Source organism: Sapajus apella, unplaced genomic scaffold (assembly GCF_009761245.1).
Source record: "Sapajus apella isolate SASKATOON/1434 unplaced genomic scaffold, GSC_monkey_1.0 scaffold2, whole genome shotgun sequence".
NCBI classification, from domain to species: domain Eukaryota; kingdom Metazoa; phylum Chordata; class Mammalia; order Primates; family Cebidae; genus Sapajus; species Sapajus apella.
Window position 1 is genome coordinate 29,533,058 of NW_022436942.1, and position 13,414 is coordinate 29,546,471.

A 13,414-nucleotide genomic window follows, 5' to 3' on the forward strand; every position below is an offset into this window, starting at 1 on the left:
TTGAGGTTTTTTTGTAAATTTCTGTGATTATTCTCATTTACTACATTTGGCTTTGAAATACTGTATTTGAATGTTGAGAATGTCATTCCTTAGGAATTCATAGCTAGTCCAAACTAAATAATGAAGGAGGAATATACTGAGAAAATTCAGCCAACCTAAATGCCTCCATTACGTCTTCCAGTTTAATTCTTTCTCTGTTATATTCCGAGGCCGGTTCTTTTGGGGATTCAGTTTGGTGAAAAGGATTAGCTTACTTATCTCTGTTTTTATTTTATTTTAAAGACAGAGTCTCACGGTGTTGGCCAGCATAGAGTGCAGTCGCAGGATGATCTTGGCTCACTGCAACCTCCGCCTCCTTGGGTTCAAGCAATTCTCTCACCTCAGCCTCCTAAGTAGCTGGGATTATAGGTGTACACCACAATGCTTGGCTAATTTTTTTTTTTTTTTTTTTTTATTTTTAGTAGAGACAGGGCTTCACCATGTTGGCCAGGATGGTCTTGAACTCCTGACCTCAAGTGATCTGCCTGCCTCAGCCTCCCAAAGTACTGGGATTACAGGTGTGAGCCACCATGCTTGACTTCTGTGTACTTTTTAGAATATGCTGCTTAGTTCTTATGAAATCAAAGGAAAGATTAAATGTCTTGATTAAATGTTTTAGGTCTGTCTTCAAAAAAGGTTTAAGAAACATTGCTTTTGCTACATACACATATTCTTTCTTGGTAAAATTTCAATTTGTGATGCTTCTTGTTCTTATAAAGTCTGATGTGAGCGTCAAGCAAAAAGATGGTCACTTAACAAAGTAGACACAAGCCCTTGACTTGTTTGCTTAAATAAACCTGACAAATTGTAAACACCAAAGACTCTAATGACGTATATCTAATGTAAGATGAAGTCTGATTCAATTTTAAACTGTAGCCGTATGTCACTTAAAAATGGGAGTACATTCTGTGAAATGCATCAGGCAATTTTGTTTTATGAACCACACGGACCTTACTTACACAAACCTGGATGATATAGCCTCTTGCTCCTAGGCAGCAAACCTATACAGCATATTACTTTATGAATTCTGTAGGCAGTTGTAACACATTGGTGTTTGTGTATCTAAACATACCTAAATACAGAAACGGTACAGTAAAAATAAGATATAAAATGCTTTTTTAAAAAAGCTTACACCTATATAGGGCATTTATCGTAAGTGGCGCTTACAGAACTGGAAGTTTTTCTGGGTAATTCAGTGAGTAAGTGGTATGTGAATGTGAGGGCCTAGGACATTACAGTATACTGCTGTGGTCATCAGAAGCACTGTACACTTAGGCTACACTAAATTTATTTAAAAATTTTCATTCTTGAATAAATCTTAGCTTACTGTAACATTTTTACTTTATAACATTTTTAATTTTTTGAAATCTTTTAGACTCTTAACATTTGACTTAAACATGTACAGCTGTACAAAATATTTTCTTCCTTTATATTCATACTCAGTTTTTTTGTTTGAAAATTTTTATTTTTTTTACTTTTTAAATGTTTTTGTTTTGTTAAAAACTAAGATACACACATATATTTGCTTAGGTCTATCAAGACATCACTAGGCAATAGGAATTTTTCAGCTTGTTTATAATCTTATGGGACCACAGTTGTATATATGGTCCATCATTGACTGAAATGTCATTATGCGGCACATGACTGTCGTTTTTAAAAATTTTTGTTTAGCAGATTGACTTTTTAGCATACGTTATAACTAGTAATTTCAATGTAATATTGACATATCCTCTTTGAAATTTATAGAAATTGATTTTTATATACCCTAACTTCTCTTCCAGGAGAAAGAGTGTATATAGTTTAACCTTTTCATGTCATCCATCCGTCCATCCATTCATACTAGTTCTTCCTCAGAGTATATCTTTTATCCAACTGCTTCTTACCGCCTGACAATTAGGCCATCATTATCTATCCCTGGCCTCCTAATGCATTTTCCTGCTTCCATTTTTATACCCTCTTTAGCCCATTCCTCATGGAGTAGCTAGGACATTTTTTTTTAAATATGCCAAATTAAGTTACCCTTAAACTTCCCCTAAATCCTCTCTTGGTTTCCCATCTAACAATAAAATCCGGATTCTCTCAGGCTTGCAAGGTGCTATGTAGTCTAGCCCCAACAGTCTCTCTGATATCAGTTCCTACCTTCATCACTAAGTTGGTGCTGCTTGAGCCACACCAGCGAGGGGCTTACTGACCTTCTGAACTGAATGCTTTTCCTTCAGGCATTTGCCTGGTTAGTTACTTCTCTGCTTGTTTTCGTCCCAGTTTTACCCTCCCTGATTATTTTAAAATACTTCTACCCTGTTCCATCATTCTATGTAGAATAAAGGATAGGCACTTTAAAATTAAGTAAATCTAGCTTTATGAAAAACTTGTGTTGTCCTTTTATCTTGTGATTTTGTCGTGGATTAGAATTCTTTGTCTCATCCCAGCACCCATCTCTGGATGGGAGCTTCCATTCGTGGGGGAGAGTAAAACACTCTCATTTGTCTCTCCCTCCCTCCTTCCCTCCCCTCCCCACTCTGTTTTTGTTTTGTTTTTATTTAATTATTTGCTGAAGTCATGTAAGAACAATTAGTATTGTCACTGATATGTAATTCTGTGTTGAAGCACACAAAACAAATGAAGTGTGGCATGTTTTCTTACACACAAACACACACACAGAGAGAGAGAGAGAGAAAGACTCGAGACAATCTGGTATTGACGGAAAGGAAAGATTTCTTCATTTTCTTTTGTCTGGAACATTTTATATGTTTAATTTTGCCTTCAAACCAAACCTTTTTACAAGGTAGTAAGCATAAAAGTTTTAATTCTATACAATGAGAATTCTAGGAGTCAATAATTGGTCTTGATGATAAGTGTTATACAAACATTGTCAAAAGAAGAGTTTACTTTGTATCCATTTGAGCTTATTTATGTGTATAAAATTTGATGAGAGATGCCCTGGTATTCACCTGAAACTTTATTGAATTATGTACTTTTATGCATTTTCCATGTTTATTCTTAGACTTAGAGCTTAGTAGTGAACGTTCTGTAAAGATAGTTAAATGTGTCTTTAACTTTCACAAAAAAACCTTCTAAAATCTTATGTGTGTTGAATTTTAATTTGCAAGCTATAAACTGATTTTTTTTTTGCCACTGTTTCCTTTTTGAAATTACTCACTAAAAAACATTATTTTCTCCCTAGTAGGGACTACTTAGGGAGCTGGTGGATAGGCATGTGGGATCCTGAAATAGCCTTCAGAGTTACAGAATAACATTCGGAGATTAGCCAGGAGTCTGCTTCCCAAAAAAGATTACGTACCTATGTTCTAATAAATTCTTAGTCCCTTAAAAAATATCTTTGTATATTTCACACCTCAAGCGATTACTCACCCAAAACCATATAGCAAAGTAATAGTTAGGCTTTCTTTAGACTTTATTTATACCTGACTGAATAGGTTTTTAGACCTCATTAGGAAAGCCAAATAGTTAAGTTTCTTACGTATTTAACAGGGAACTTAAAATGTATAACAAAACTTAAACAGCATGGGTGCTTTCAACAGAGCTACACATAAAGCTTGGCCTTTAAAATCTGCAGCATAGTTAACCGTGTCTACTGATATATAATAGTGACTACATAATTTTTTGAAATGAGACATGGAAATTGTTCACTTATTTACAATGGGAGAAAATATTCTTAGTCATAATGAATGTACAAGACAGATACCAAATTTGAGATGAGTTTTCTCCAAAAATGTGCTTGTGAAAAGACATAGTCACCTTGTATTCATGTCTTTACAACCTCTCCTCTCACTGACATTTGCTTTACTTTGATTTTCAAAGTACTGTTAGGAGAAAGGCACATTGACCTTAAATAACTTTAGTTAGTTAATAGTTTTGGTAATTTTATAGAGGTCACATTTTTAAAATAATTACAAATAAAAATTAGAACAGATTTCAATAATTACGGTTGGCCATTCATACCCATGGGTTCTACGTCTGTGGGTCAGCCAGTCACAGACTGAAAATATTTGGGAAAAAATAATGGATGGTTGTGTCTGTACTAAATATGTACAGACTGTTTTTTCTTGTAATTATTGTAATTATTTCCTGAACAATACAATGACTATTTATATAGCATTTACATTGTATTAGATGTCATAAGTAATCTAGAGATAAAGTATATGAAAGAATGTGTGTAGGTTATGTGCAAATAGTATATCATTTTATGTGAGAAAATTGAGCATCCGTGGATTTTTCCTTATCCACGAATGAGGGAAGAGGTCCTGGAACCATTTCATCACCAGATAACCAGGGACAACAATTTATGTTGGTGTGGACTTAAAATTGCTAGTGTTGGATGTTATAAAGACTGGAAAAGCAAACGAATAAGCAGGTTGTATCATCGAAATATAACTTTGCACCAGTATGATCAATGAAAAGTTGTACTCCTGTTATATGAGTGGGTACTTGCTTGAGATAAAATTTTAGTGTGCCACTGTACACTTATTAAAAAAATGGTATATTTCAATAAACTTAGATTGTAAGGAAAGAAGAATGCTTGGGAAAACAGATAACTGAGAAAATAGGGTGATGACAAATACACAAATATGGAAGATACATGTGAATATTTTCAATAGTTTAAACTTAATTTTTAAAAAATTCTGTGTATGGGAACATTATATTTGGGGTTGCCATTTTTGAAGAGTAAGTGATACTTAGTTTTTTAAAAGGAAGTGGAATTATTAAGATAGGCTTTATGTGATTCTCCTACTTTTAGGGCCTGGAAATAAACATCTAACACTTTATTGTTACAATCAGATTTATAACTTTATCACATGCCCCATTAGCCGTTAGTTGATCAATTTCTGTATCTTAGCAGTGTTCCTTTCATGTTCTGTTTTCCACATAGGAGTAAGATAAAACTGAACATTTTCCAAAATAGTACTCTTGATAAAAGTAATATTTTTGTTTAGGTGACAAACAGCATGTTTGGTGCTTCAAGAAAGAAGTTTGTAGAGGGGGTCGACAGTGACTACCATGACGAAAACATGTACTACAGCCAGTCTTCTATGTTTCCACATCGGTCAGAAAAAGATGTAAGTTAATCAGTTACGTTGTATTTTTTCAGCAGTGTAAGTCTGTGTCTGGGTTCTTGAAAAACAGCATATCAAGTGCAGAATAGTCTGGTTGGGTGACTATATTTTAGGCACGGTGCTAGTCCCTTGGGATATAAAGACAATGAACTTATATTCTAATGGGGAAAATAAATATCCTGTGATTCTCAAATTGGGATACAGTAATACTTTGGTAGAAGTACTCAAAGACATGGAGTAAACATGGTATATCTTCTAGATCATTGATATTTTGTTTGTTCAATATGGGAAATAACTTGTTTGATATTAAAACAAATGCAGATATAGAATAGAAAGCAGATTCATGCAGACTTGAAGATCTAATGGCAAGCTGCAATAAAACTTTATGCTTACTGTGTCATCTAGCTGTAATTCTAGACCTCAGGTGTATTTCTCCTCTGTTTAGCCATAGGGATCCAACAATAGGAAAAATTTGGAAGAACTGTATTCAAAATGTGATGGATGATATAGAGATATGAATTTAATACTTTGGAAGGCTAATAGTTCAATAATTTCATTTGGGATAAAAGGATTTAGAATGCAGCCAAGTCACAATTAGCAAATTTATGAAGTATTTTCAAATGAATATGATTATTTACATTCTGTTAAGCTACTTTAAATTATACACTATACACTGTAGTCATATCAGGTGCCTTCTTATACTTTGTACATCTGCCCAACTTTTACCTTTCACATCTTTATAAACTTTCTATGCCTAATCTCCTTATGTATAAAACAATCTACTCTAGCTATTAACCTAATGAGATTTTTATTGATGTTTGAAGCATTTATAAAGTTCTAAGATATGTAATAAATGCCCTCATTTTTCTTTTATCATTAGTAAATCACTTCCTTTGTCTTTACAAAATTTCCCGAATTGGCTTAACCTACTAGGTTTTATTTAGGACTTTTGTTTTTCTGTTTTGATATTTTTCTTTTTTATTTTTATTTTGATGTTTTTGTGTCATTTTGGAAACAATCAACGACATTGTTGGGCTTTTTTCAACTAATGTCTTTTGTGGCTTTGTTGAATTAGTGTGTAAATTGATAGCTTATGGAATAATGTCATGTAATATTCTGTTATCTTTCTGCCCTTTTAGCTATGTGCTATGTAGTGTAACTTGTAACTGAATTATTCTTTACATAGGTTTCTATTTTAAGTGTTGACCTTGTAAATAAAGAATTTGGGGTGTATTTTTGGTAGTATCACTGCCAAAACAAAAAACTACAACTTTTGTATGTTGGTATAATTATATAATGAAAGTTAAGTTTGCTTGGAAAATGTTAATAAAATACTTATTACTGATGAGATGCATTTATTCTAATTAGGAAGATAGGAAGTTCTCAGATTGAAATCTATAATAAAGTATATAAAGAGAACGAATGACAAAGAGATATATGTCTTCTGAAAAGCAGAAATACTATATGTCTAAATTTTAAAATCAGAATTAGTATATATACTTATATACTCACATGTGTTTGCCACCATTCTAATCTAGTTAGTTGCCACAGAAGTAACAGAATAGTTTGTGCCACAAAACATTTTTTAAAAAAGCATTATTAGGAACATCATATGGCATAGGAATTGAGAACTTGGACTTCAAAGCAATACAAATGTCTGTTTGGATCCTGACTTTGCCTGTGAGCAAGAACTTTTCCAAGTTTCAGTTTCCTTTTCTGTAAAAAAGGGGAGTAATAACATATTAGCTACCTCATAAATTGGATGCTGTTGCTCTTTTTTAAAATTACAAAATAGCACAGGGAAATTATACAAATTTTTGAAAATACACTTGAGAAGAAGAAAAATTACCTTTAGTGCTATCAATTGGAAATAGTTTACTGCTAAAATTCTAATTTTATGCTTTATTTCAATTGAAAAATACATGGGCATTTAAATCTTCTGTGTCATACAGGCATATTTTCCATCAAAAAGTTTTAACCGGTTTTTACCCTAATGACCACTCTCCATGCCAATAAGAATACCAGCAATTGTCTTTAAGTCTTTGCTAGTAGACACGCTTATTGTTTTCATGTACATATAGTATAACATTGTTAATTTCACACACACATACGCAGTGTGATGTGTCTTTTCCACATAGTTGTCATTTGTATTTATTCTTTTGTGTGCCTTTTGATATCTTAAGTCTTGTTTGCATTCTCCGTGTATTGAGGATAATAACCTCTTGTCATTCGTTACAAAGATTTTCCGAGTTTTTCACCTTTAATTTAATTCATGGTATTTGTAGTATACATATATTTATCATTTTTATTAAATGTGACCCATCAGTCTTTTAAATGGCTTCTGTTTTTGAGGTCATACTTAGGAAGACATTTCTCAATTACTTTCTTATAGTGTTTTTATGTTTTGTTCTTCACCTGTAATTTATGTCCATGGGAAATGTGTTTTGGTTTGACCTGTGAATGGTAGGGTTCCAAATACTTTTTTTTTCTATAAAGTTATCCAATTGCCCCAACACCATTTATACTCTAAATAATGGGTCAGAAAACTGTCCCTTAAAGAACCAGATAGTAACTATTTAACGCTTTGTCAACCAAGAAGCAAAATCAAGGATATACATAAAACCAAAACCTATTATGTGTAATAGGTCTTTAACCATCTGTACTGTAAAATCTGTTATTAGTTTATGTACCTTAGAAAAACAGGCAGTGTGTTGGATTCGTTCTGCAGGCAATAATTTGCCCTCCCCTGGGTTAGATCATTCATTTATGGCTAATTAAAATATTCCTTTATTATACATACTGGTGTCTCATACATTCTGGGGCCTATTTCTGAACTCTTGTTCTGGTTACTGTACTGATTCTGTGTCAGAACCACAATGTAATTGAATTGCAATAGCTTTGTAGACCATTTTAATATCTTGGGTGAGACTCTTCCACATCCTTTTAAAAAAAATAATGGGTTTTGATTGTTGCACATTAATATCAATATAGATGGTTTTTCAGAAGGATATTTCTCTCTTTAATCTTGTTCTCTATGCCTTTTAATAGGTAGGGTTTTGCAGTTGCCATTTTCATTGCATTTTTCAGATTGGTTTTTACTGACGTATGAAATACTTTGTGTATTTATTTTTAAAATAAACTGCCATGTAAAAACTCTTATTAGTTTTTGGTGATTGAGAATGTAGGCCCTGGAAATCCTACCACTGAGTTTTTATCTCAGCTACCTGATTTGTAGCTGTGTGTCTTAGGATATCAGTCTCTGTGTGTCTCAGTTTTCTCATCTGTAAAATAGGAACAATAGTACATGGCTCATGAAGGATTTTTTTTTTTTTTAAGTGGGAGAATAGCCGGTATTTGTGAGGAGGGCACTGAAGTGACTGCTGTAGAAATATAATTAAGACAGACTGTAGAAAACAGGTTAGCAACGGAATAGTCGGTATTTGTGAGGAGGGCACTGAAGTGACTGCTATAGAAGTATAATTAAGACAGACTGTAGAAAACAGGTTAGCAATGAATATTAAAAACCTTTAAAATGTAAACATTCCTTGAGTCAGTCATGTCTTTCCGCAAATTTGAGCTTCAGCTGTAACCTGACATTCAGACAGTATAATACAATGACATACTTTTTTAAATAAAAAATTTGAGTCTCAAGTGTTTAATACTAAGGAATTAACTACATTGAGTATAATAGTATTTTTCAAATGTTCCTTATGTAAGTGTAAGAATATTTTAATGAAAATGATTTGAAATACCTAGTAAACACATATTGTCAGTTATCGGATTTGTAAGCTACCAGGTACTGTGACTTATGACCGTTTTATTTTTCTGCCTGCCTCCTTTGCCCCTTTCCCCTTTCCCCTTTTGTTCTTTTTTTAATGTATTACCTTTTCATAGTCTTTTTTTGTGCCTGTTTGTTAGATTTCATTAGTTTCATTTTTTAAGTCATCCGTTATCCAATTTTAAAGGTTCCTTAGCTTCTGTCTGGATCTGGAACTCTATGTGTGTGCAGTGCATATGCTTTCTTCCTTTTACTTGTCTCTTTTTCTCTTTGTAGATATGATACAGCTAAAAGCCATGATTCATTTGTAGTTTTGTCCTGAAATAATAACATAGTGCTAGGAATTATGTTATAACTCAGAGTATATTATACTATGTCTTTTTAAAATAACATTTTAAAACTTAAATATCATTTTTTTAATTGCTGTTGTGGTCAGGGAAGTTTTATTTAACAAAATTTTTTGTTGTATTTCCTTGAAGTAATTTGTGGATTTCTTTGACATTTTGTACGTTAAATGATAAAGGAGCTTTGTGGCAGGTTAGGGAAATAACCAGAACCACATTACTGTTTCTGCTTCTTGCTTCCTGGTTTTTATTTTTGTTGTTTGACTGCAGTGTGTATTGTAGATTTCTGAGAGATGTGCAAGACCTGATTATTTTGGACTGTAACTTGTTTTCAGCATCCTATTAATCTTTTTTCTACCTTTTGCTACTCTTAAGAACACAAGTTCTACATCTTATTTTACCTGGAATTTGTGAAGATAAACTTCTTTCTTTAGTCCCTTGGGCAAAAAAATGTTTAAATTAAAGATATTATTTAATAAATTTCCCAGAGTCTGAATGCCCCCTCTTACTCCTGTTAATGAGAGTTCTGCAACTGTGAGGGGAAGATTACATTATTAGCAGCTGCTGCTACCATTTATTGAGCACATACTATATGCCGTATCTTATTTCGTTTAACCTTCACTTCAACTCTATGAGGAAGGTAGTTATTTTCATTTTATAGAAAAGAAACCAAGTATTGGCTGTTCGGGTAAGTAACAGAACTAGGATTCAGACCCAGATTATTTCTGACTCCAAAGCTAGGCTCTTTCTACTTAGACTGCATCCCCTACTGTAATATGTTTCTTTATCTAAAGTTTTATATTTTTCTAAGAAATTTACCTTTATATTATTAATTTTCAGAATTTAAAAATATGTGAATTTTGTTTTCTGTTAACAGTAGTTACTGTTGTCAGAGTATATTTCTTGTGCATTTTCTATACTCAAAAAGCATTTCTGTGACATTTACATTTCTTCACTGTGTGTTAAATCTATTTTTAGCACTGGTTTATTTCATGAAGTATTGCCTTCAGAATTTAAAAGTACAAATTATTAGGGATATACTTTATAATAAATAAGATATTTTCATTTTTGACACATTTGGGTGCAGTATTTTAACATATGTCTGACAGCTGATGCTTATTTTACATGAATGTGTTGAAGGTTATAAACTTTTAAATTTAACATTAAACTACTTTTATATTCCTGTAAAGCTGTGTTCACTAAACAACTTCATGTAGTGGCACATAGAGAAAATCATATTTAATATTACACACTATGGAAAGTAAATCAACCTACTACTGTCAGTCTCAAGTAATTGACCTAGGGACCTACCGCTTCTACCTTCATGCTCTGCCTCCCCTCTTTACTTACTTCCTCCTGCCATCCTGAGAGGGCAGATACCCAGGCATACCTGTAACTCATGAATGTATAATTAGTGTTAGAAAGTAGACTAAAATGTGTGTTGTCTGGAGTTATTTCAATAAACGTAAATATCTGAGAAAGAAAAGTTTTAAGTGTTTTGTTTGACAGTGTTCACATTATGGATTGTTCTAAGTCATGAATTTATGTTGGCCAGCATCTTATATTTGCAGCCTTTAGAAACAACTATACTTTTTCATTTATAGTTTATAATGACAGAAAATCATGATTCTTTAGAATTTTATATAAACCCTTTACCTCCTTTTTTATTTTTGATGGTTGATTTGTATTAATATTAGGAAAACCAGATTTTAAATCAAGCATTATTTGGAATAAAGAAGGCCACTACATAATCATAAAAGCAAACTTACTAAAATGGACAAAACGGCCGGGCGCAGTGGCTCTTGTTTGTAATTCCAGCACTTTGGTAGGCTGAGGCAGGTGGATCATGAGGTCAAGAGATCGAGACCATCCTGGCCAACATTGTGAAACCCCATCTCTACTACAAATACAAAAATTAGCTGGGCGCAGTGGTATGCCCCTGTAGTCCTAGCTACTTGGGAGGCTGAGGCAGGAGAATTGCTTGAACCAGCGAGGCGAAGGTTGCAGTGAGCCAAAATCGCGCCACCTCACTCCATCCTGGCGAAAGAGTGAGACTCTGTCTCAAAAAAGAAAAAGGATAATACTTTCTTTTTTTTTTTTAATTCTTAATTTTTTTTTATTTTAATTTTTTTTTTAATTTGAGTTCTGGGATACATGTGCAGAATGTGCAAGTTAGTTACATGGGTATACATATGCCATAAACTTTTTACTTTCTGTCATCAACTAAAGCTTTATTATATATTCTTGTTCTTGAAATTTGGAAATGAACTTTTAATAGACTTACAAAATATTTCCAGTTAATGCAGTAAGAGTAATCTGTATTACCTAAGGAAAGAGCTTATCAGGAATCTTTTGATCTGTTGGGTTATATTTAATTGTATAGATAAAGAATGTTTATGAACAATGAGAACACATGGACACAGGGAGGGGAGCATCACACACTGGGGTCTGTTGCGGGGGGACTGGGGAGTGACAGCAGGGGTGGGGAGGGATAACATGGGGAGAAATGCCAGATATAGGTGATGGAGGGATGGAGGCAGCAAACCACCTTGCCATGTATGTACCTGTGCAACAGTCCTGCATGATCTGCACATGTACCCCAGAACCTAAAGTACAATTAAAAAATAAGAATGTTTAATTGTCTAGGTTGCACATCCTCTGGATTTGAGAGGGAATATTTATAAGGTTTGATGCTTTTTTAGAAAAATCACTACTGTTTTATTACTGCTTTTTTTTTTTTTTTAGAGTGGTGTATAACTCATCCCTCCCTCAGGAGTATCTACTGTTTATCATTGGTTTAAAAATACAGTTGTATAAAAAATTTTGTGAACTTTAGTATAATTATATAATTAAAACAACTTTGAATTTAGATATGAAAATAGTATGAAACATATATTGTAAAACCTCTATCATTTAAGTGTTTCACCTCTCAGCACCACAAGACAGGGTGAGAAAACAAACAAAAAATACATGTTTCACTTCTTGATTTTTCTAACTGTGGTCAGTATCAGCATGATTTTGCATCCCTGGAACCCACAAAGCAGCCTCTGATAGTTCTCTCTTTTGTGAGTCTCCATTCACCTCCTTTTCCCATTATACCCCAACTAGTCAACAGGACATAAAATAACTTACTTCTACCACCAGAATGCCTCCATTTGTAGTCTCACTTCTGCTGCTGCTGTTTAGTATCTCAGCATATCCCATTTCTGCTCTTAGAATTATCTTCCCAAAGCCCATTTTGATTGTCACATTCTTGCTTAATATTATTTTTCTTTGTATTGCTATAGTGGTAGCCATTCTTCTGTGACATTTATTTCCCATTCTTCTATGCCCAAACAGGGATGAGCTTCATCTCCTAATCGAGTTGAACGTTATCTCCTTTCATAGTTATCCTGCCACCACTGTTTATGTTTTCTAATCATATTGCAAACCTTTATTTTTCTTAACAACTAGATACCAGATTTTTTTTGTTCAATTTTTTATTTTTGTTAAATTTGTTAAAAATTTCAGTAGTTTTGGGGATACAAGTGATTTTTTTATTACATGATTAAATTTTATTATACTTACTGCATATTCTTAAAGGAAGACCCCCTCATCGTATGTACCTAAATGTTACCACTCTTTATAAAAGTATTCCTGATACCTTTATGTAGCTTAATTTCCTCCAGTGATGTTTCATGTTTCCTTTAGAGCATTTACCACACTGCACTTTAAGATACAATTAATTGTATAATTTGTTCTCTTTCCCCACTAGATTGTAAGCGCCTTTATGACATGGCTCATGTCTTATATAAGATGTTTTGATGGTTTCTAATATAAGACAGGAAATACACAAATACGCACACACATATTTTCCCTTACTCAGCTGAAGTATTTACTTTGAGTATATAGCACTGCCACATTCATTTCTATGAGGATATATAAAATGAATGTATGTTCTATGATATATCTTCAGATTTACATCTACAAGGAAACAAACATTGATAAAGTAAATTCAAAGGCATTGTACAAGTGCCATGAAGTTCCCATCACTAACAAATTTATAAATTATATACCATGTTTATATAATTTTAGTTTCTTAATTTGTTAAGTGAAATAGTAGTGCTGCTATAGTTCAAGTTAGAGTGACTTTTATAAAACTTATAGTATTAAAAATTAATTTCATTCACACAGTTTGG

General features: G+C 33.0%; 1 protein-coding gene across 9 annotated transcripts in view; it reads left to right on the top strand.

Annotated features, from left to right (window-relative positions):
• Positions 1-13,414, top strand: part of CNOT2 (CCR4-NOT transcription complex subunit 2) — a 108,817-nt gene that overhangs the window by 58,409 nt on the left and 36,994 nt on the right. For all 9 annotated transcript variants that reach the window (XM_032295580.1, XM_032295637.1, XM_032295605.1 and 6 more), the window contains one exon: positions 4,995-5,117. In XM_032295580.1, coding sequence (XP_032151471.1) covers positions 4,995-5,117 — 123 coding nt within the window. The remainder of the gene's footprint in view (positions 1-4,994; positions 5,118-13,414) is intronic.